Source organism: Rhipicephalus microplus, chromosome 9 (assembly GCF_043290135.1).
Source record: "Rhipicephalus microplus isolate Deutch F79 chromosome 9, USDA_Rmic, whole genome shotgun sequence".
Taxonomy (NCBI): domain Eukaryota; kingdom Metazoa; phylum Arthropoda; class Arachnida; order Ixodida; family Ixodidae; genus Rhipicephalus; species Rhipicephalus microplus.
Window position 1 is genome coordinate 18,394,995 of NC_134708.1, and position 25,399 is coordinate 18,420,393.

The following is a 25,399-nucleotide window of genomic DNA, read 5'->3' on the forward strand; positions in this document are numbered from 1 at the left end:
GTGGGAGGCAAAAAAAAATTTAGTGCCACTTCTGTGATTTAGAACCTGATATCTGTGTTTACACGCCTTAGTTCTTGTTCTACATTGAATCGCTACTAGCTTTTGAGTCGGGCTTGAAAAAACAGAAACTGAAAAATGAGAAGACTTACTCATGGTTAAGAAGAAATTGTAGTGGATGGTGCATTGATTCACGTAAACTTGAACACTCACAAGGTTTAAACGTTTTCTGTTGTAACTATTCGTTACTCTATTGATCAATCGTAGTTGCCCCAGTGCACAAAGGTCGCAAATATTTGCATCTGCGGACTGCATAATCATAAAAAGATCTTGCCTTGAGACTCGCTCAACCTATTGCACAAAGCCGTTAGAAGCCAGAAAACTGAAGTTAACGCGTGATTTCAATACTTCATTCGGTCTGCTGAATAGCATCGCTTCATCACCAGCATTTGCAGTCGCACCAAGTCGCATCTACTAAACTTAGCAGAAAAAAAAAATTCTGTATACACTCATGACAATCGCTTTGGCAATGTACTTTCTCGGCCAATCAGGCACGCCCCATGACGTATCTGTGTCAAAACAAGCACCAGTACTTGCATTATCAGCATTTTTATAGTGTTGAACATATAGCGCGCTATGTCCACCAACACGGCATAGACAAACAACTACGTTCAACCGCACATACGCACCATTCATTATGTCAGACGGAGAACACCTATAGATATGCCGCGACATTACTTTGTTTGCTCCGTGTGGCTTTTGCGACAAGCAGCTATCACGTCGTCAAATCTCTGTCCGACATTTTAACCATGGCAAAGCAACAGTCCCATAACACTATTAATGTGATATGCCTATAGATCAGTTTCAAATAGAGCTCTACAGTTTTGACATTCAGGACTTGCGCGTGACACCACGAACGCGGAAACAGAAACATTGTTTTAATGTTACAATGGATGTGTCAGCGCAGCATTGTTTGCTCGCTATGAATTTCGCACAACTTTAAAGTTCGCAGAACTGCTGTCGGTGCAAAGTTAAGAAACACACACACACAAAGAATGCTCGGTCAGCATCGCCGACTCTCGAGTTGTCTAAAGAGCAGAAAACAGACAAAAAACACTGGCAGTCAGTATTATCCTAGCTCCAACAATGCGCGATTGATAAAGCATTTCGTCTGGGGCGCACGTAACGTTAAACACTCTGTCGAGAACAGCACAACGATTGGTACAAAACAGCGACGTGGAACACGTGCTGCCCTCAGGATTATTTTTTCTACGTGTGCAAGGAAGTCCGGCGTGGATCCCGTCACGAAGGGCCTTTACCGCCGGGCGATAAAGATATCGCGGACAACCCTCCGCAAACATCTCCCTACCCGTCGCTCCGCAATGGAGAAACGTTTGTTCCGGGGTTGAACGCGAGGTAGAACAGCAGCGCCGTCAACGCGCATTCGTTTCACACGCAGCGGCGAGTCGGCGAACTAACTCGCGCAAGAAGAAATGCCGCGCGCTGCTGGGCTCTCGAGTGCAGCGGCGCGAGCAGACGATCCAGGGAAAGGCACTGCTAGAGAGTCCAGCTCCCTAGGCTCTACCCTAGGGAATGTTGGAGGAGGCTCGCGACGTACTCGAGCACACACACACACAAAACACGGCGAAGAGAGGAGATACGTGAGGAAGCAGAGGAGGAGAGTCTCATGCGTGGACGAATCAGTCACCGATTGCGCATCGTTGAAACGATCGGCGCTCCGTAGGTTCGCGCCAGTCGGTGCCCTTGCCACTCTCGCGGAAAAGCGCACACTGAAACGGGCGACGCGCCAGCGCCCGGTGTTTATTCAGCGCCCGGTCCACGTCTGTTGACGGTCTCCGTTTTTCGAGAGAAGCACAGCGAAGACCTCAAAAACTACACGACGACGCCGCTGCTACTACTACTGGCTACCGATCGGCCTCTCTCGTCGTCGCCGACGAGTCCGCCACCGTTGCTCCACCGGCCCGGGCCTACCACTAGCCCCGAGTCATCGTCGGAAGACATGGGGCCCGTCCACATACTCGAGCAGCCGCACCTGATCTGGGGACGCGAGATGCCACTGGCCAGGACGCCGCTCTGCCAAGGTTCGTTGCGTTTATCGACTCTGCGTTTTTGTGGATTATCCGCGCTCGACTCTGCTTCACTACACACTACACCGCTCCCCGTCCATCCATTGTCCCGCCAACACACAGCCGACCTGGGGCCCGCAATCCCGGGCCGCGGCTGCTTACGTCTTCTGGAGAATGTTTACAACTACGAACGCCACCGGGCGATGCGCATCGTTCGGTCTAATTTTTTATTTTAATATTTTCGTCTGTTTTGCTTCGCCACAACACTTCTCCCTTTCAGGTCCCCATCCATTACCTCACCACCTACAAGTGATCCGCGCTAGCAGACGTTGTTTACCACAGTCGCCCTGGCCCCGTAATAAGTCTCAATTTTCCCGTTGTTTTTTTTTTTCAGAAGCACCTTTCTCCCGTATTCTATGTTGTTGTTTCCCAAGCGCGTGGGTCACCAAAAGTATAGTTTCACCAAAACCGCCCACACTCTAAAGATTGAAAAAACAAAACAAAAACAAACTGTGAGAACATGTGTTTCCGAAAGCTAGTGGTACCCAAAACTTTTGTTTTGATAAATTCAATCGGGTGTTGACGTGTAGATTGGGGCGCCAGACCCAAGCACTGGTGTATTTCACAACGTGTTGACCAAAATTTCCGCGGCGCTCGCCCCCGCTCCCCAGCCCTGAATTCTTCCCCACCTTCCGGGGTGGGGAAAGCCCTTCCCTCTTCTTAGAAGCTGTTACTAGTTAGCACTGGTTTCGAAGCTGTTACTAGTTGGCACTGGTTTCGATCGACTCGCTCGTAGTTATCGTTCGCGCCGCTAGAGTCTTCTGTTCTCATGAGCCACAAAAAAAAAAAAACAATACTGACACAGTCGGGGGACTAAAACTGTTTCTTTTCCATGTGACGTTGTCTCACACACATGCACACACAGCGGATACACGCGCCCATGGACCGAGAGTTGGGGAGGAAGAGGGGGGGGGGGGGGTAAAGATCGGTGTTTGGCACGTGCGACAGCTCACTGACCTAAGAGTGCGCAAGAACCGTCGTTCGACGCAGGGGACTGTTGACAACAGCAGTTTAGGGGGCTCCGCCTACGGCACGTGTGATTGCGTTATGGGTGTCTCTGGGGTTCAAAACGCGTGACCAGCCGGATGATCTCGATTGAAACAGGCCGTTTCGGAGAAACTACAAAGAAAACAGGGACAGTAAAAATAAGCTTACTACAGTTAAAAAAGATTGAAAGCCATTTCGCTTTTTTTTTTTTAGAAGTCCGATTGGAGATCGCCATGACCCGGATAGAAAGAATCTTCCAGAACCACGAATTGTTCTTTTTTTTTTCTTTAAGAGCCTTGCAGCATTGTAACAGTGCCACAACGGTGGTCAATACCGGCACTAATTCTTTGTTTCTCTTAATTTGGGAGTGTTCGGTCGATTCTACGATCGCCGCACGCTTTAGGATGACAACTTTTTTTTTTCACTCACTCTTGAAAAACCTTTAGCGCAATCACTACGACACTTTGGTCTCACTCAGCCGAGAGTTGCGCGAGTGTGACTCTCCGCTGAATCACCATCGAATGCTGGAAACACGGCCCCGCCGCTGTAGGAACTTATTCACCACCACCAACGCATCGGAATCGATTCGGTGACGCGGATCAGTCGCTTCCCTTTCCCCCGTTCGGTCGTTTTTTGCTTGTTTCGTTAGGTGAGTCGACCGGACAGTGCGCTGCCCCGCAACGATTCCAGGCGTAGCGAGTCGATCTTGCGTCACGACGCGGGCCTTTTTCTTTTTATCGAGTTGCGAAACGGTTATTTTTCCGAGCGCGCTCGTCGAGACGGAGGAGGTAGAGGGGCTACGTAGGGGGTTCGCGCCCTTGTTTACCGCAGAAAAGGAACCCCCGAATCGCGCCCCAAACTTCGAAATTGCCCCTTCTTACGCCGGCCGCTCTGGCAATTGCGTTCCAGACGAATAATTAACCGCCCACAATAGCGCCGCGTTTTCATCAACGCAGCCGACGCGTTCAGACAAAAGCGATACCGCCCGAGTGATTTGCGACACTTTTTTTGCGACGAAATCCTCCCCGGCCGACACGCCGATTATTATTATTTTCTTCATTACGCAATATCTTCTATTGCGCTTCATTCTTTAACTTCTTTCGGGCGCTTGTTCTCAGAAAAAGAAATCCGGGCAAAAAGAAATCCGATCAATCTGGAAGAAGGTATGAGCCCGAGAACTTCCCCGAACCGGGAGCTTTGCAGGACGAGTCCGGCAAAGATGACGAAATCTCCTTTGTTCGCTGGCAGCACGGACTCGCTTCTGGGTGCATACATAGCGAAAAAGACGTTCTGACGGTACGGCGCCGGCGCGCGCTGACTTGTTTACAACACGAGTCGCCCGCCGTCCTTGCCAGTATAATGCCGAGCATGCAAGGGGGGGGGGGGGAGAAGAACGGAAACTACGACGCAACGCCGATTGTTTCTTGCGTTTGTGTTTTATTATCGGCGCGGTATTCGTGAAGGGCCGCTTGCGCAAGGGAGCGTCACCGCGGGTTGGGAATAATAATTCGTCACCGCGCCAGCACGCGCCGGTTCGACACGTCACGCGACGCCGCCGCTGCGCAGCCGGGTTCGGCGTATTGCACCACCGCGCAAAAGCAGCCTTACCCCCCCTCCCAAACTCGCAACCACCCACGCAACCGCCGCGTTTCGTGGTACGCATTCGCGTGATCAGAATCAAACCACAACTGCCGTTGTTGCATCAAGCGGGTTATTATTCACATCTCAAAAAAGAAAGAGTTACGAAGGCAGCAAGCTGCTCGCCCCCTTCAGACAAAAATTAAAAAAAAAAGCAGGGGGGTGGGGGGTGGAGGTCGCACCCACACCGAAGCGCGCTCCTTCGGGGTGGCGGAGAGGCAAGGGACTCGCGACCGTTTTTGCTCTTGAGAGGTGGGTGGCAAAGCGGGGGCAGGCGTGAATCCGCGGGTAAGCGCCCCCCTGTACTACTGCCAAGCACCCCCCCCCCCCCCCCCCGCGCTGGCGCCGCCCCTGAAAGAAAACGGTGGTAGGAAAGCGGCGGAGTCTCCTCCCAAGAAGCGTTGACCGATCAAAATAAACGAAGGTCGACGCCGGCGACCCCAGCGAGAGAGACTGGGGAAGAAGTGGGGAGGGAGAGGGTATCTCTTTAGCGCCGTGCATTGCGTCGTCTTGCCTGGGCGCCGGCAGCACACCGGACGTTATTTTGCACCGCCCGGTCGCTCTTCCCAGAATCTGGTGGCGTCGACTCACGCAAGCGGGGAAAGAACAGTCTCTGCGAAGGAGGGGGGGGGGGGGGTGAAGGGGCGCCGGCCGGCCGGCGTCTTGCTGGTGTGACTCAATCGTTTGCACCGCGAGATTCACGAAACTTGCCGCTCCGGACGGAGGCGAAGGCGCGCCTGCGGAAATCGCGCGTCGATTTCGCGTCCGTCGCGCAACCCTGGGGCGATAAAGGAGCGCTATCTCGCGCCTGACGGTGACGTTAGTGGCGCGCAGTACTGCTCAATCGGGACTTTACCTGCCGGCAATTCGACGGCTGGCGTGGCGATCGATAATGTGCAACTATGAGCTATAATGTGTAACTATGGGCTATTATATTGTGAACGTGAAATACGAACGTGAAAATCGAACGTGAAATACGAAGAGAACGAAGACGAACACAGCTGGAATACACTGGCGTCCTGACTGACGCCATGTCTCCTTTGTCACGCAGCTGTCTTGTAAGTGTCATAATGAGAGAGGATGATGCGCTAACTCGAAACAGCACCAGGAGGAGGAGGAGGCGCGCAACTTGCGAAGCAACAACGCACTTCAAGGGCGGGGAATAAGAGCAGGCACGATTACGTCACATTCCCTCCCAGTTCGTTCCAACCAGCCATTTCGCTCGCACTTTGTCGTAAAGAAAGAAATGTCAAGGGTCGTGCAACAAGCAAACGCGTTCCTCTGCCGTGACGTCACGTCAAGAAGGTTTTTTAACGCGTCCTCCTTTAGGAAGCGAAAGGGGAAAGTTTGGAGAGGAGGAGCTTAGAGGGGTGAGGAGGAAAAGAGCAATATCGGCGATTAATAAATGCGAGCGTGCGATTCCAGTTATCGTCATTATAAAAAAAATAAACGCAGCGCACGCGCCTTGACACGAGGCGGTGGGGGAGGTCAACGTTTTCTTCCAACGCATCTGGGTGTTCACACTTGCGATTTTCTTTTTTCAATCACTCCGCGGTCCAGGGACCTTTCGCGACAATAGGCATTTGGGAGTTAGGTGAGGTGAGAGACCGGCGCGCGCATTTTCGCTCTGTGACGTTCGTTATATGCCGCAAACCAGTGGAATTCCACATCGAGTGCGCGCGTGCCTTTAGAAGCTTCTTGCGGAGTTGTGCGGTGTGCCGACGCAGACCTCCGTCGACTTCGAGCGCTGCAGAGGAGTGCGTGCGGCAACAGCAACGACGTTCACCAATGGGTACGGATAACGGTCGCACTTAACGTTCGCCCAGTTTTATTTTCTGTAGTTCTTCGTATTTAATGTTGAAACTACCCGCCACGGTGGTCTGTTATTATGTTGATCGACTTGCAGATCCGAGGGTCGCGAATCCGTGCCGCTTTTTCGCTGCAGGCGAAAACGCTTGATACTTGGGCGCACGTTTAGAGAATCCCCGGGTAGTCGAAATTTCCGGAACCCTCCACTGTTACATAACATTGCGATCTTGAGACGTTAAAACCTTAACGTGCATTATTATTCTCGATACTGAAACGGCGCGATAACGGTCCTCGTGAGATTATAACCATGAAAGGAAACAAAGACGAGTGGAAACGAGCTCTTTTTTCGGAACTCGTCGGCGGGGAGATGTATGTATTGCACGGCAAAGAGCCAGGCATGGGCAATGCGGCGGCACTTCCCCGTTCGCTGATAATGCATGCGGCCCACCGTCCGCTGAACACACTCTGGAGTTGCGACACGACCGTGTAATGCTATAACGTTTCGCTTCCAGTGAGACCGGGGAATTACCGCATCGCCTGCCTGGAATCCGTCGAGACGATAGGGCCGTTTTCGGCTCGCTTTTCTTTTAGATTTTTTTTTCGCCTTATCGTCGCATGACGACATGTTGACCGTTGCGCTGACGAGGCGCCTTCTTTGCCTTTCTTTTTCTTTCTCTCCACGTCCTTCGCATTGTCAGAGGCTTATTATTTTTTTTTACGTTTGAGTCGGAGCTCTCTCCCAGTTTGGTTTGTGCAGTCCCGACTTCCGACGCCGAATCACACATCACCACCCCCCCCCCCCCTTCAGCGATCGCTCGTCACTCGAGAACCGGGGCACGCACGGCAAGTCACCCCTTCACCCCGATTCATAACTTCGACCTCTTCACCCATAAATTCACTGTATGTTCAATAACCTAGCTCCTCGTTGTTAACGATTCTCCCCGTTAGCTTAGCGATAATTTACCGCTAGAGCCTCTTTCGTTTGTTTGTTTTCGTGCAGAATCTTTGGATGACGTGGCAAGACTTTTCCACACCCATCTTCTGCGCCGTAGTACTGTGAATCTTATAACGTTAAGGCGAAATTCGCAACAGTGCGGAAACAATTTCGCGCCACTATAGGGTCATAGGGCGCTGCGATATTTCCGTGCACCCCGCTCCGCCCAATCCGTGAGTACTTCGTCTTTTGTGCGCGACAGGTCCTCCAGTTATAGTGACCTCTTCTCCGCACTTTGCTTTGTGATGGTGTTTCTTATGAAGCTTCAAACTCGGGCTTGTTGGTTTGGCATATTTTCGATAACTGTGGTGGAGCGAAGAAACGGGGCATGAGAAAGACAACGAAGAGCCACACAAGCGAAGCGATGTGTGTTTCCTCGCTGCCTTTCTTACATTCTTGCTTCTTCGGGCTACCGTAATTACCGAAAGTGAGTTTGTTTGTGAGCGAAATTTGCCGTTACGCGGACGAAATCAACTCGGCTGTAACGTGACTTTCCTTCTTTTGTTTCTCTTCTTGCCCAGCAGCCGAGTCGGACGTTTCGGACGACAGTCCCGTGGCGGCGCTGGACATGTCCCTCGCGGCGTCCCGACCCTCGCCATCGCCTCCGCTGTCCCAGAGCCCGACTCCCTCGTCGTCCCTCCTCCTGGCGTCCAGCGCAGCGGCCGCCATGAGCGTGGCCAGCCTGACGGGCGGCGCCCACCCCAAGAAGTCGCCGCAGCCCATTCCGGCCGAGTGCAAGGACGAGGCGTACTGGGAGCGCCGCAAGCGCAACAACGAGTCCGCCAAGCGCTCGCGCGAGCTGCGGCGCATCAAGGAACAGCAGACGGCGCTGCGGGTGCTCTACCTGGAACAGGAGAACCTGCAGCTGCGCACCGAACTGACCATGCTGCGCAGCGAAGTAGACAAGCTGAGGCAGCTCCTCTTCGTCGGCAAGCACCCCAGCTGACGAGAAGGCCTCCTCCGCTGGCGGGCGTGCTGAATCAGTAGGCAAGGCCGTCGCCGAAGACTTAGGTCAACCGATCTCTCGGGCAGCAGCGACGTTGACGAAGAGGACGGGGGCAGCGTGCAAACGGTGGCGTAGAAGACGGTCCCTATCTTTCACGCGGACCGCACGTCTTCATCAGACTAGTCCACGACGAGGGTTCTCTCTCGTCACCTTCGTGTGTCGGCAGCCCTACTCTTCCAAGTGCACACATTTTTTTTGTTTTCTTCATCTCTCCTGGACTCTCTAAGTGTGGAAGACGACCAGGCACCACTAGGAGGAGGCAGGTCCACCGTACAGTAACACAGGACAGTGGCGAAGAAAAGTTTTCGGCAAAAAGCGGTGGAAGAGAATTAGTGCTATTTAGTCTTGCACAACTTCTCCCTGCTGGCCTTCTATCGTGTCATATTAAGCATCCAGATGGCCACAACCTCCCAGTATTCTGCCACCAAAAAGAAATGCAGGGCCGTGAACAAGCATCTTGTTCCTCAGAAGTGGCACCAAAATACAGCATTTTCAAAGTTTTGCTCGTAAGAGTTCCCACTTTTACGGTGTCCTGCTTGTGGTTTGCAGGCTAAGGTGTTGATCTCGACTTCTGGTAGTTCATAATAATAAGAATAAAACATGGCTGCAATCATGCAACTCTGAAGAAAAAAAAAAGTACACACTTGGTGGCAGTGGCATACATTTGGCTCAATCAATCCATACAGTCGTTCACCCCTAACATACGCTGCCACGAGAACTCGCTTCTCCACTTTTCTTTTTCTAGAAGCACGCAGTGGTAGCTGCCACGAAAATGTAATATATTTTTCAAAGTAGGGAACTTAGAGTAATAGACTGTGCACGCGAGCCCAACCACACCCTTTCCCCATCGTCCCCACACTCTTGTTTGTTTCTTCACTCTATTAATTTATTTAACTTATTCATAAAACGGTCGAAGCAAGACAGGGGCTATATACGTTATAGCTTTCCCTCTTCTCCGATGACATCGTCCAGAGTGCATGTAAAAGAGAGAGGCTTTCGCGAAGTGCGTCTGCGATACCCACTTCAAGAATGTGCCCACATCGAACGGTTCTGCCAGACTCTTCTGAAAAAAATTGTAGATATGTAGGAGAACCGTGGTGACGACTGTGCGCACTCATCGGTGGCTTGACGGACAGATGGACTGACAACGCGTGCGCGGCGTAGAGATTACTGAGCAACGAATCTGTGATCCACGACCAGTCCAGCATTGTTCTTCGATATGCCTCTTTTTGTTTTTCGTTGCATTACTCTCCACTTTTTCTTTTTTTTTGCAATTGTATAAGTTATGATGAAAGAGTGAACAATTGCCGGCATTGTGATAAGAGAGAGTGTGAGCGACTGCTCGACTTGCAGCTCCCTTCATGTTTCTCGACTTCTTTGTGTTCCAGTTTGCGTTTGTTTTCTTTTTCTTTTACCGCTGACGAGACTGTTAAGTTTTGTGTGTTCTTTTATTAAAACAGAAGATAAAAGATGTGATGACAGAGCCGCTTTTTATTATACTGTTACTTCTTCTTGCATTTCCTTGTGAAAGCTGTTGGAAGCTAGCACACCGGTGTGAAGCTTAGGGGGTAAAATATGCAGACATGCTTAACCAGGAAGTGTTTAAAATGAAAGTAAGTGGCCTGCATCCACGAATGACCAAAGAGTACCGCCTAACCTAACCATCACGGCCTTTTCAGCGATGGCGGGTTCTCGTTAAGTTTTCGTGCACAACTGTTATGCACTTGCAAAATGATGTGTCAGCTAGAACGTGCGCTGGAACGGACTTGTAAATAAAAGACAAACTGTTTTTTCTGTTTACAACTTGCATACGTTGCTACTTTTTTTACCCTAATATGAACAGTGTTGACACCTTCGTTGGAACAACTAGCGGCACGCATCCAATGCATACTTCGCAAGGTTGCATGGCCTTACACGAGATATGTGCAAAATTTGAATTTTTCTCCATAGCCTCTGCAATACGATGGTGGAACTCGTGGCTTCGGTAAGCACCAGCCAATACAGAGGTAAACGGTTTTCTGCAGACAGGATGCCAGTGCTTCTACGACATAGCACTTTTTCCAGGAACTTTTAACACTCCTTTACACTATACAAAAATGCACATATCCATCAAGTAGCTTTTAGAGCTTCATGTCCAAGCGAGATCGGTATAGTTAAGCACCATTACTATAAAGAAACTAGCAAAGCCGCTTATAGAGTATTGAAAGGTTTTTCTGATTGTAAACTTAGTTCACACCAAAATGCCTACAGTGAACAAGCTTTGTACAGATGCTACAGAAGCAGGCTGTCTCTAGAGATACGGTTACCTAATCTTTACAGCTTCTGACACCAAACCAAGCTTTGTGGCCTAGTTTGGATGCCACCTCCGGCACCAAACCTCATCCCTTTCAACACACTGTAATATCCCGTGGTTGTTTCTACCCTTGTTTACTACTGCCTCTTTATGATGTGCAGCAAATTAGAAGCGCCATCTGTCTTATGAACCCGCCAACAAGCTGGCACCTTTAACAACCCTAAAAAGCGACACGCGAGTGACAGGAACTTGTCAAATTACAAAGAAACAGCACTTCTGTGACATTTCTAAGCCAATCCTACACAAAAATTGTGATGTGACACCCGATAGCTTGGCGCAACTCGTAGATAAGTTCATCCACATGCAAGCGGTTTATGTGCAAGCAGTTTTAAGTAACATATCTGTGCAGAAGTGGTTCGTCCAGTTCCCTCATTACGTCTGGTGACCAGCAGCAGCAATGTTACTGCACCTCTAATTTCTTCCTTGAATACATTATACTGAAAAATTTCCTAGCCATGTGCGACACTAGAAGTAGTGGACCACTACAGTAGGCCATGACTTTTCATACACTACTAGTACTGGTAACAATTAAATCTGACAGCATACATCAACACGTCCATCTGAATTGGGTATTTGATTATACACATGATGGTGTCACATTCAACGGACGAGAACAAAAGCGGCATTATTCGCAGACTGCGTAGGGTCACTAGGAACGCTGGTCGAGCATAACACTGCCTTTGCCATATCCACAAGAATTGCCCATTTCCACGATTTGAAGCAACTCTGACAAGTGTTGGCAGAATTTTATGGATCAGACCAATTTGCACCAATATTCAAGATTACCTTGATGACATGATTTCTGTTTCTTACTGCCCTTTATAACTACCCCTTCGACCCAATAACAACTAGACATTCCACAATGCCACAAATGCAAAGCTTCGGGCATATTCAGGTGACTACGAAAACATTTCGGACAATTGTTTCCAGCGACGTCACTGTTGTAGATCATTGGCAGGGGAACTTATTTTCAGGCGTCAACAATTTCAAATCACAAAGTCCATCACTGACATTTGCATGTTCGCCCCAAGAAAGTACCTCCAACTGTAGTATCTCGGTGACAATGACATTTCATTGTCAAGCTCAATGATTACACAGATTCACCTCTCGAATGTTGCAGCACCGTTCCGGACAGAGACAAAATGCAAATCTCCTTTGTGCCAAGTGTTGACTGCATATTAAAGGAACGACATCGACATACATTTTCAAAGCTGTATAATCTACCCCTCTGCTTCTTGGGTGTAGAAAGGGGTGACACTTGACCATGAGTGAAGGTTGGTGCAAAGGGATGATATTTCAACACGATATTAATGTTGGTGCTGAAATGCTGGACTGGGCGTCATCGACAAAAGCATGATGTCGCGACTCTGGAGCAATATTCTCCAATGCCATTTAAACATCGAGCCTAGGTATGATGACGTTTTTCACATAGCATTTTATCACAGGTGCTGCTCACGTTTTTGTGCTTTTGTTCCGTGTGACGGCCATGGCTAATGTTTCATGATGTTCTAACACTCTACCATGTTGGTACCGTTTTTAGAAACAGATATTGCAGTTTCTTATTGCGCGCACTCTGACACTTGCGCAGCTGTCCTTTAAATGCGAAGCATTCCTTAGCGAACTTTGGCGACTTTCAGTTCTATCTATCTGCCCGCCTGCATGCCTGCCTGCCTGTACAATCTATCTGTCTGCCTTGTCTCTCTGTATGTCTGTCTGCCTAGCTGCTTATGACTTTGTGCTCTGGGGACCGTGTCCTAAATGGGATTCATTCCAAAATTGGTATGGCACAACATGACTGTATGATGAACTTTAATGACTGGTCATAACTTTAAAATCATGACTTATCATGACTATATTTACAGTCGCCGACCGTTTATTCGGACGCCGAAAATTCGGACATGCCCGTTTATTCGGACATCTTCGTGGCACCGCCACTCGCCCCATTGAACCTAATGTAAACTCACGACCGAAAATTCGGACGCCCCGCTGTGCGCCGTTCGATTATTCGGACTCCGTTTGACTGACCGGATGCGTCGCCGTACGCCATGACACGCTGACAGGGACGTTAACAATACGTTTGCTAGGTTGCCAGCACTGATATGCTGCACTAGCTATGGATGGACGTCGGGCCAGTGTCAAAATGCACGCAGAAATCGCCATTGCCGATCTCAAAGGCTATGTTTGGCGACACGTTTTTTTTTTTGTTTTAGCCAGTCGGGCGGCCAAGCCAAGCCACTTACGGAGTCTGTTCGCTGTGGCGTTTGGCGTGGTTTGGCGCATGACCTACTACACTCCTGACCTGCCCAGAGAGCACCTCTTCCAGCGCCCACGTTCTAGTTCATACCTTCTGCCGCTAGGGCCGTCACCTACGAGCGGCGTGGCGCTAGGCAGCACCTGTTCGCTGTCGTCTGCTTCAGCCATCGCTGTGGCAGTGCAAATCGTTCTTATTGTGCATGAATTGTGTATGAATGTGTAAAATATGGCAAATAAAGTGATATGATTCCTCGTCAGAGTTGGCTGCATTCGTGTGGACGTTTGAAGCAGAAATAGAACCGTAAAAAAAGCACACAAAGGGTCACAGTGGCAAGCAGACGGGAACTTTTCTACAAATGAAGGAAAATTTATTATGAAAATATTTCTTGAATGAAAACGTAGTCCAACGAGATAAAAAAACTATTGTTAGGCATTCATTGTTCACACTGAATCACGATGGTTCCAGACGATACGCATACACAAATTGCAGAAGATACGCAGAAACACAGTAGGTCGTGTGCAGAAACTTGCAGACGGCAGATAGCTGCAGTAGTCAGCTCTAATAGTGGCCGCGTGCAGTTTTTTTTTTTTTAGATGAGCTGACACCTCAAATGTAAGTATGGTGTATTGCTGCGTGCCATATTGCAAATCGGAACAAGGCAAACAAAGTAAAGTAAGTTTTCACGAGTTTCCTGCCACAGACATACGGGAAGAATGGATCGAGGCAATTGGAAGAAAAGGTGAGTCTTGTGTTTTTGAGAGTCGTTTCAATTCAGAACGAGTTGCAAGCTAGCAAGAAGCACCAGGGTGCTTTAGTAAACTTTATTTCCGTGTGTTATGCTAATTCACTGAGCTAAAAAACATGAAAGCTTTTTTAAAGTACCGCGGCTAATATGGCAGGCTCCACAAATAGTGCCAAGAAATTTAAATATAGCACACAAGAAAAAAGTAAATATACGAAATCTGTAAATTATGTAAAAATGCGTAGCGGTGGGTTGCGAGGGGTTCGAGCACCCTTCCCGAAGGCTGCCTCAACAAATGCCGCCGAAATCCATAAAAAAATTAATGATATGAAATATTTACGTGCTGCCTCCACAGTTTGTCTCTCTGTGTGTGTGTGTGTGTGTGTGTGTGTGTGTGTGTGTGTGTGTGTGTGTGTGTGTGTGTGTGTGTGTGTGTGTGTGTGTGTGTGTGTGTGTGTGTGTGTGTGTGTGTGTGTGTGTGTGTGTGTGTGTGTGTGTGTGTGTGTGTGTGTGTGTGTGTGTGTGTGTGTGTGTGTGTGTGTGTGTGTGTGTGTGTGTGTGTGTGTGTGTGTGTGTGTGTGTGTGTGTGTGTGTGTGTGTGTGTGTGTGTGTGTGTGTGTGTGTGTGTGTGTGTGTGTGTGTGTGTGTGTGTGTGTGTGTGTGTGTGTGTGTGTGTGTGTGTGTGTGTGTGTGTGTGTGTGTGTGTGTGTGTGTGTGTGTGTGTGTGTGTGTGTGTGTGTGTGTGTGTGTGTTTAGCGATGGACAACTCTTGAACACTGGGTGTCACTGAAGTTAGCGACCGAATTTGGTCAAATGTATTTCTCATCTCAAACTTCTATCTTCCCATACAGCTTTGTTCGTTTCTGTATAAGCTTACTTAAGGTAATTAGAAACGTTACGCCGGTAACGAAATGTGGCGATTAACTGTTCACTCTATATAGGGCTGGCAGGCGGTCGGGTATAATGACATAATTGAAGTCCTTCGTGCAATGAGCCCATCGGCTCTGTGAGGGTTAAGAGACCCAGCCGGTGAAACCGAAATGAGGAACCTGGAATAATCAGCGACAGATACTCTATTTATGTGCGTGCTGCATCTGAGATTACATCATGCATGACAAAGATTCGTTTTGGAGAATGCAAAAGAACAAAAACCACTGAAGTCATCGTCGTCAACGGCGGAGTCATTGTACAGGTTAGAGGTTTGCGCTCTAAACCAAGACCAAGGCGCTCAAGTGCGCCTCGGTTTCGGCTCTGTCGTATTGGGTCGCGCTTCGTTACTGAGCAGCCATTAGGAAATTCAGCTTTGTTATGAAACCTTGTATAGCCAATGAGCTCTTCGAATAAAGGGCTTCAAGTATGCCACTGGACTCGACCACGTACCATCACTAAACATCAATCGACGAATGTAGTCATCTAAAAAGACATTTACAAAGGCTGCGAGAAAATATGAAAATGCACTAAATGGGTATACAGGTACTTCCCCAGAATAAAATCGTGGCTATGCTTTTTCTTAACCTCCCCATTTGGCTTGTTACATTTTGGAAAAATTAATTACAAAAAAGGTGTTATGGACTGTTATTTTGCAATCTTGCTAGCCATGCGTATACGCCTTTACCTTTGATGAAGGTTCAGGAAAGCATCGCTGGGAGCCCAGCGACCGGTCGAAGGTATGCAGCCTGCATTTTACCGCTGAAGATTACAGAACAGTGACGAAAAGGAAGATGTTGAAGCCCACAGCCGTGCCTTCCTTATTTCCCGCTTCTCCTGATCCACGTGGGCAAGATCCAATGCCGCGGAAAAAGCGGCTAAAACGAACGCAGGGGGAAACAACGCTGGCACCCATACAAGTAAAAATACTGTAAGTAAAACTTGAAGTCTAACACAACAACGGATAAGAATAATGTTAGCAGTATTCCCTTATGCGTTTAGCGGGACAATATATCTGTCATGCTTCGCTATTTTTTCGGCTTAACAGGGGAACGTCCAACGCAGATTCTTCTCAAGAAGAGCGAGCATCAGCGGAGCCTGGGGAAGTATATAGTTCTGAAAACCCAATTGAAACTGCACAAGAGGCCGAGTGGTTGCATTTTCCATCAAGTCAGGACAACATGGAGGACTGTAGTTCAGTTATACAAGGGGAACACCAGAAGAGGCCAGTGCGGCGCTCCATGACGTCGCAAACGTCGATCGGTTTGAAGAAGATGCGCTCCCTGGTCGCGGCAACTAAGACGTTGCGGCGGAAGTGCAGCAGGCTGAAAGAAATGAACAGTAATTTGCATTCACAGCTAGAGAAGCTAAAGAAAGATTTTTTCGAGATGAAAGCCCTCGCCGAGGCGAATGGCGCTCTAACGCTGCATGTACGCAGTTACGTCAGTGGACGAATGTTATATTAATCCTTTTATATTCGCACTTAATTTTAAATGACTCTGAACATAATAACAATTTAGGAGTAAGTCAATTCTATCAACATCACCCGTACTACGAGAGGACGTCCGGTGAGCGAAGGAATTCTCGAAACTATAAGAGATTGTAAAGGTGGCGATGCTACCCTTAAGTTCTCGCGCATCGGCTAGCAGTGACGTCATACTTTGACGGCCTCAGGTAATGTCTAAGACTGCTGTGTTAGTAGATGCAAGGTCTGAAGTAGCAAGTTTCAAAGAAATGTTCTCAGCCAATGCGGCCAAGTACACAAGGAGCGACGCAACATAAAGCGACGTGCACGTGTCGAAGATTGTTCGCCAAACTCAGAACATTAAACCTAGTCTTAATTTTTTCTGTTCTAATAGTCGTATGATCGGAACAGGAACGATAGAGAATTATCAGGTACTCATTTATCAGTCTATTAACTTAGTGTCCCTATACTTTTTTGTAAGAAACGTCAGAAAGGGGAGGATGGAAGCTTGCAGTAAAAAACCTGTGAACAGGGGTTGTTCCCATTCTTTAATCGCTGTTTACACACACACAAACACTGAAAATAATCATGAACCAACTCGCTTAATCAGTAGTTTTAGCAAAGTTGTTTCGAGCCGGCGTTTCGACAAGCAGGCTTGTTTTCTGAAAGACTGAAATACAATTATAGCCTTAAGGATGACAAGTCCGCTGTCATGATGTCTGCTCGAGAGAAACTCTGTTTATAGATTTTCTTCTTCATATAAATTTACGTGACATTTTAGTGTACGCCGATGCTGGCAATCTTTCTGGTCATACGAAGGTGTAGGCCTGACATAAGGACACGGAATAAAAGAAGGTTGGTGGGTAAGCGCGCACATGAGCAAGTGTTTAAGATACGAAGGTCGGTGTGTACCCCCTTGCGTGATTGGCGCACCCCGAGTTTATTCCTTTATCCTGCGAACAACGAGTTCAAATTTCTGTCGTCGCAAACAATTAAGGACATTGGACTGACAACTGGAAAGACAGTAATTTGCAAGCTGTGTTGTGTTGGTGCTATGGGCCGATCGGTTTATGCTCGTACAGGAAGCCACGCTTGACGCACATGTGATGTCTGCCTTATAAACTTGAGCGAGCAGCATTGCATTCAAAAAGGAAGGAATGGTTTGGAAAGTGTAAGTGAACAGTTTCCGCTAGTCCGTATGTGTGAGTCGGTGGCCGGTTACTGAACATGACGCAAGTCTGAAGTTGCGCAATTCATTAATGTAGCATAGCTGCAATTGAATGTCCACGTGGTGACATGAAACATCTATTATTGTCTTAAGAGTAAACGCATATCTTTTCTCGCGATTATGAATTGTTGAATAAGGAATGATGCCAAATGCAAGGTTTCGACAATCAGGTGCACTATTCTTTGTCAGGACAGCAACAGCCTCCTTTAGTAGCGTGTGTGTGAACGTTTGCTCACTCTCCCACAACATCTAAACTTGTCTTGACAAGGGCAAGTCCAGTACGTAAATGTCGAATTGTTGGATGCGCCGGCATTCCCTGCTCTACGATGTTTCAGCGGGTCAAGCTTCCATTCTCCCCTGCACTTCCGCTTTCTTCCAGTATGTTATCTTGCGCGTGATTTACGCATTTCAACTGCCCTTTCATCATCAGGAAATGCTGGACGAGAACGACAAGAAGGCTGAATTTTTGAAGGAGCAATTGCAATGCCTGCGTGAGAAAAATCACCGTTGGAAAGAGGTGACCATCAGGCAGGCCATAATGTGGCAAGCTAAATCACCCTGCGGGTACGAAATGTTGCGGAGGTCTGGGTGCCTCACCCTTCCAAGTCGCATGACACTGAAGCGTTACATTGGCTACTGTACTGGAGCAGTTGTTTCGTCGCTAATGAAGCAAAGGCTGCACACGGAAAGCACACACTTGTCCGAACGGGTACGTTACTTCGATCAGAATTATTTACAATATGCACGCGAATAACGAAGGAAGCAGCGCACGCGGCAGTGTTTGACTGATCAAAATACATGCTAGTATAGCCGAATGAAAAGTGATTTAAAGTGAATAAACAGGGACCAGACCTGTGGCAAGGATTACTCGAACGTAAGATGTATTGTTTAAGAGTATACGGCAGTGCGCTATGTTTGCTCTAAACCCTAATCATTTCTGTTAAATTATGGGTCATGTACGGAACAACAAAGAAGGTTATTTATATAATTAACTGTCTCCGCCGATATATAACGCATGTCTGTTAACAGTGAATTCCCCCCCCCCCATTTTTTTTGTTAGGAAAAAATGGGCTCTTTGATTGTGGATGAAATGTCTTTAAAGCAAGCACTGACGTACGAAAAAAAAGGAGACAAAGTCCATGGCCTAGTCGAAATGGGAGGCCTAGAAAAAGAAGTGGGCATTCAGAACGAGCTGGCCACACACCTTCTCGCCTTTGTATTTGTAGGCTTATCAACGCACTACACGTAAGTGAATCATCACTTTGTCTATCACTATACGTTTCGCTGTGACTGAAAGACTAACCCCACCTATAGATATAAAAAGAAAACGTTGTCTTTAATTAACCAATGATGTGCTATTCCGCGACCAGGGCTGAAAGTCTGGGGAGGGGCAGGGGGAGTCGTCTTCTATTTTTTAAGGAGGGCTCCCCCCCCCCTTTCCCCCGGCAAGTCAACTTTAGCATTGTGCACTTATTTGACAAGCGCTCGAGATGAGCAATTGGCTCTCCTCCTCTCTCCAACGGAGTGAGATTTTAAGCCCAGCTGACACCGACGCTACAGAATACTGCTAATTTTTATCTTTTTCAGGCTACCCGTGGGATATTATTTCACGCAGTCAGTAAAAGGAGACCACCTGCATCAACTAACACTTGAAGTAATTAAGTCCATCGAAGAAGCAGGATTCCAAGTGGTCCGACTTGTAGCTGACAACCACGCTTCGAACAAAAAGATGTTCACCATGTTAGGGAATGGTCGTATGATGCCAGTTGTGCCGTAAGTTGCTAAGTATATATTTTTGCTCTCAGCTCGCATTAAGCTGTGCGCAATGCCTAGTGTAAATATTTTTTTATATGTATTCGCAGTGTGCCCTCAATGTATGCATGGATCGAATCCCAGCTGCGGCTGCTGCTTTTCCGATGGAGGCGGAAATGTTGTAGGCCCGCGTTCTCAGATTTGGGTGCACGTTAAAGAACCCCAGGTGGTCGAAATTTCTGGAGCCCTTCACTACGGTGTCTCTCATAATAATATGGTGGTTTTGGGACGTTAAACCCCACATATCTATCAATCAATGTATGCACGCGCATGCATGCCGTGTTTGAGTGAAAAAAAAAAAAAAAGACTTGGTCGCACAAAAAAAAAAGCCTGTATCAGCATCAGAGCCCCCCCCCCCCTTCTTTTTTTTTAATCAGCGCTGCCATATAAGAAAGCCGTGTCCATAACAAGATTGCTATCAACAGTACAATCGCTGTAAATAGCCCGTCTTTACAAATCAATTGACGTTACGCGTTTGCGTAATGTATGCGCACCTGCATGCGACTGTATGAATGGGTGAGTATACTTAAAGTTTCGGAAGATTTAAGGTGTAGGTAATCTCAATAAAACACACACACAGACCTGCAGGATCATGGCATGAGTGGAGAAATTTTATAATAAGGTAATAATTAACAACGCACACGTCCTTCGAATGGCTAACATTTACATTACTTTGGTAAAAAACAGAAAACCGTATATGCAACTAATTATTCACACCGCAAACGCCGCCTTTCTCCAATTTATTTATTCATTTTTTTTTGTTGTTGTTGCAGACATCCAATGGATATGAATCGGAGGCTCTTCCTTTCTTTTGACCACTGCCACATCCTGAAAAATCTCCGCAACCAGATGTTGTCCACCAAACGCGTTCTGTTCAACAATGGGCATTACTACAGCCCCACGTATTTGAGAAAGTTGCTGGACATAACAGAAAAACAGTCGTCGTTCAAGCTTGTTCGGAACCTTACGCAGAAGCACGTTTACCCGACGAACTTCGAGAAATTAAGCGTGAAGAGGGCCGTTGAAGTGTTCTCTCCACAGGCATGTATAAGAAAAGGTGTAAACCCATTTAGCGTTAGTGTCACACACTCCCAGATTCTCTGTATTCCTTGTAGACATCACAATGCGTGACGCACACAGGTCATGCAGGAAATGCCTTTTCGTTAGCTGTAAATTATGTATGCTTCCTGCAACCTGTATTACACAAAAAAATACATCTAATTGAGCTAGAATCATGCTCGCAGTTTTCTATCAGTAGTGACGTTTATACTTCTCAAATTCTTTGGCGCGCTCGGGCAAACTTTTATGCGCTAATATTACGCCACAACTCATTTTACATCATATTACGTCAAGTGAATGTTCATGCAGAAGCAGAAAAAATTTTGCAGCTTTTCGTTCAAATGAAGCAGTACAAAAACTGCCTTTTAATAGTAATTCACCGCAAACGATACGTGAATATTCATGTTAGTTTCTGGTTTATTTGTTTGTAGAACCCAAACGGAAGCAAATGGTGAAAATGTAATTCAATACGTATATAACTGCTAACATATTTATCAGTATGGTCACATAAAAACATGCACATGAGCTGCTGCTACTGCTGCTGCTAACAGCGCATGGTTATCTGAACATACAATTTCCCTTTCTTAACGAATGTACCTGCGCGTATTGCTTACCACACAATAATTACGTATCATTAGAGCTTCTATAAATATATGTTCACTAACACAAACTCACTTAAAAGTGCACGTTATTGATGACTGCAGTGCCACTTGTAACTCGTCTCACTTGCTGTATACGAACGTCCAAGCTTAGAAACCTCTCTCTAAATAATTCCGATCATTTTTAATATGTCGCGTCTCCTTGGTTTCTAGGTGACATCGGCCTTACGATACCTCTTACAATACGGCCGCAGATTTGGCATTTTCGGGTTTGAAGACTGCCTGCCAACCATCGAGCTGATGGAAATGATATTTAAATGGTTCACCATACACAACATAAGAAATACAACCTTCCACGTAGTAAGCCGGGACCAAAACAGGATGCCGTTCAGTTCCCCAGATGATGACAGGTACATTCCATTTATCCCGCTAGGTTTCATATTTTCTACAATAAACTGCTTTATTTTCAGGTTGATATGGCTGGAGCAGGAATTTCTGCCCTTTTTCGCAGCATGGAAAGCCGCGGCACCACATAAGAGGGCATTCATATCTCTTGAAACATACGAAGCTCTCCAACTGACCACAATGTCCACAGTACAGTGCACACAATTTCTCATCCGTTCAGGTTTCCTATACGTGTTGACTGCCAAATTCTCCAGTGACCCTGTCGAAGCACTTTTTTCCACCATCAGACAGCTTCAAGGAAGCAACGATCAGACAGACGCCCGTGCTGCGCTTTCATCACTGCAGAAAGTCCTCGTGATGGGAATGATGCACTCATCACCAAGCGGCAGTACAGAGCAAACAACGTCTCCTCTTGGATCGCCCAGTGCAAGGCAGGCGTCGTGCTCCACAGCAGTAAAGCAAGCCGGACAACCTCTGGAAATGCACTCGCTAGTAAACCAGAATCAAGGGTCGTCAGGCGAGTGCGCGGCATCGACATCTGCTACTATAACCCAGACGATGCGGCCACATCTAGAAGCCCTGCAGACTTGCCGTGGTGCGCTTTTCATATCTCGTTGATTCCGTGTAATGGAATGATTTACATTATTTAAAAATTATTACACACCGTCCAACAATTCCCCACTATACGATATTATGCATATATTATAAACTCTGCGCTGCTTACTGTGTTACATGCAAGCCGCGTGAGGCAGCGTTTGCGTCAGTGCACGATGTAGATGAAAACATGCTTCTCAATCAGTTATACTGTGTATGTATGTAACGATAAGTCCATGGTACAAGCAGGTACTATGGCTTACATTTAAAAATATAACATGCTTTCACCAGGCGCCCACACAACTCGACTAACCGACGTCCCTTTCCCGCAATCGGGGAAGAAATTTTCGGCGGTTTTGAATCACTGTCATAACTGGCACACAGATGATGGCATGGCTCGTTTGCGTTCGCCTTACTCTCTTGAGATGCTGTCCCTTCCTAATCCCGTCGTCTTTCTCTTGCTTCTTCTCCTAGATTTTTTTTTATTTTTAAACGTTTCTCCCTCAGTTTTTTTTATGTTGTTGTTTATACTATTCTCCGGACTTCTTCCCTCCTGTCGTGACAAGCTATAAATCGACGCGGAAAATGTGTAAATATTATTATACCTTGAAAAAGACGGGGCTCTCCCGACGCAAACGTCGGCTGAATGAACAGTTATCTTGATGATATGTGGGGTTTAACGTTCCAAAACCACCATATTATTATGAGAGACACCGTAGTGAAGGGCTCCAGAAATTTCGACCACCTGGGGTTCTTTAACGTGCGCCCAAATCTGAGAACGCGGGCCTACGGCATTTTCACCTCCATCGAAAGTGCAGCCGCCGAAGCCGGGATTCGGTCCCGCGACCTGCGGGTCAGCAGCCGAGTACCTTAGCCACTAGACCACCGCGGTGGGGCAACAGTTGTTATCTGAAAGCGCATTAACATCCATATATATATATATATATATATATATATATATATATATATATATATATATATATATATATATATATATATATATATATATATATATATATATATATATATATATATATATATTTCTCATATTTTGTATACGGACACGTGTCGGTTTAATCATGCATGCTTATCTATATACTGATAAAATTCTTGCACACTTTTCATTTCTACCTTCCCACAGGTGCCCCACAGCCAGGCATAAGGGCCAGCACGCTTGGCCTTATAGCGGGCTTCCTGGTGAAAGCAGCTGAGGATTGCATTACTTGCGACGACTGCATCGGCAAAATCAAGGCTCCCAGCTCATCTGGACCAGCTACTGCTGTGATATTTAATTTAGACAGGGGAGGGCTTTCATACCCAACGATCTCATTTCTTTCCTTTGTGAGCACTCTAGAAAGGGCCGCGGAAGCATTTGCGCCATTGGCCATTTCCAAAAAGAGGCCGATGGCACTTTTTGTGCAAACTGTGCTACCTGCAGTGGCCTTGAACCCTCTTTTCAGCCATAAAGGCGCTACTAGCGAGCACCGAGAAGCCATGGCGCGGCTAGTGTTGCAAAAATTTAGCCGTCCTTTCTTCTCAAACTACGTGCGGGACAAAACAGCCAAAGAAGGAAAGAGAAAGAGAATAGCCGAAAAGCCAAAATCTCGCAAGATTTTAAAAGTTTAGTTGCATGCCTCCATTGTATCATGTACGCGCCCAGAACCTTGCTAGCACATTTTATTGAACTATGACCCAAATGCACGCAGCTCTGTACGCGTACATATGTTTTTCTTTATTGCAGACACAAGCCGTCACTGTGTGCCAGCAAGTAGGATATTCTTCGAAAGTGCAGAAACTTTGTTTGAAACATCAGCTTTAACTGGCATATTGTGGCACGCATAAGTAAAGCGACAAATGTGTTTTGTTTCATTTTGAAGTGCTGTAACATTGCTCGAATCACACGCATACACTCGCCAAATTCTTTTAGCAGAAACCTTGATATCACTTTGAGGGATCTGCTTTTCATTGACAAACGAGTATAATGGCACATTTTCAGCATGTGTACGCGCCCCAACTGCGGGTGTCGCCCTTGGGCGCTATCAATCAAACATAACCACTAGTACAACAAAGGCGGTACTATTCCGCCCTAAAAATAAGTCTGTTAATGAAAACATGCATTTCAAGTATGGCGATACTATTATTGAGTTAGTAAATTGTATAAAAATTCTTGGAGTTACATTTTCGAGCAATATGCTTTGAAACGATCGCATTTACAGTGTGCTGGGTCAGTTATCTCGCGTAGAGGGCACGGTGTACAGTGGCAAAACTGTTCTACTATACAAGGTAAAATTCTTACTTTATAAATGACTGTTCTGTTGGCATCTTGCTTATTGTTTCTTGGTATGAAGGACTACGACTAACACGCGCTTACAAAAACTGTACCTGATGCAAAAGACGTATATTAGAATAATTTTTTACTGGTCGTATGATGCTCGCAGAAGTGAATTGTTTCAACAGGCTGGAATACCACCCCTACATCGTCTCTACGATTTTAAGTTAGCATTGGTGGTCAGGCGTCAATTTCAAGAAAGTCGACATTATTTGTACGACCTCTCGAAACTGCAGCCAAATAATTTGTTCGAAACATGACATAAAGAAACATGGAAAATAAAAACTTCGAGAACAAACTACTCCACAGATAGGTTGTTCTACACAGTTTCTACGTTAATTGATAAATATGTGAAAGCTGGCATAGATTTCTTACTCTGTACCCGAACTCAATTGCACGATATACACATGTATAGTTTTCAAGATTTCTTTGCAGTTGCTACATTGTTATCATGGTTGCTATTTTTATTTTTAGAATTTGAACTTGATATTTTTGTAATTGTTGCTTAGATAACATTGCTAACTGTTTGCCAGTGCTGTCGTGCTAAAGGCGTCTGTGGGCCTATGTCAAGCTGCCTCTTTCGAAGAGCAGCTTTTACCTGCCGCTGTCCTTCATCAAACTATTGATGAAAAATAAAACATTATTATTATTATTATTATTATTATTATTATTATTATTATTATTATTATTATTATTATTATTATTATTATTATTAACTATGCTCGACAAGATGATGATAATGATGACGATAAAAACTTTATTGGGGTCGCAATGTGTTGCCCTCGATAGGCACATCACTGCCTTTACCATATCGTCTCATCGCACGGACATATAAAATCATAGAAACGCGCATCGGCCAGCGCTCCCCGTTCCAGCAGACAAACTCCCGTAGCGAAATTTGACGCACAATTTTTGTTGTGTAGGTCACAGTAAGAGTTAAAGCTTCAATTCCTGTGTCTCTCCTTGATATGCGTCCGTTGGCGTATGTGCATTATTCTCTTCTATCAATTGACTACAAGTGTAACACCTGTCGAGGGCGAGTGTCCAAGGTAAG

General features: G+C 46.6%; 2 protein-coding genes across 3 annotated transcripts in view; one reads left to right on the plus strand and one right to left on the minus strand.

Moving 5' to 3' along the window:
* The window catches only part of LOC142771570 (protein MON2 homolog), a 255,067-nt gene that overhangs the window by 156,999 nt on the left and 72,669 nt on the right, over positions 1-25,399 (minus strand). The gene's annotated exons all lie outside the window — the stretch shown is intronic.
* Positions 1,638-10,381, plus strand: LOC142761621 (uncharacterized). 2 transcript variants are annotated; one of them, XM_075873231.1, is made up of 2 exons: positions 1,638-2,099; positions 8,094-10,381. In XM_075873231.1, the coding sequence occupies exons 1-2, from the start codon at positions 2,018-2,020 to the stop codon at positions 8,516-8,518; spliced, it is 507 nt and encodes a 168-aa protein (XP_075729346.1). In that variant the 5' UTR covers positions 1,638-2,017; the 3' UTR covers positions 8,519-10,381. The 2 variants fall into 2 exon arrangements, with proteins under 2 accessions (XP_075729346.1, XP_075729347.1); XM_075873232.1 differs by having other exon boundaries at positions 1,640-2,099; positions 8,097-10,381.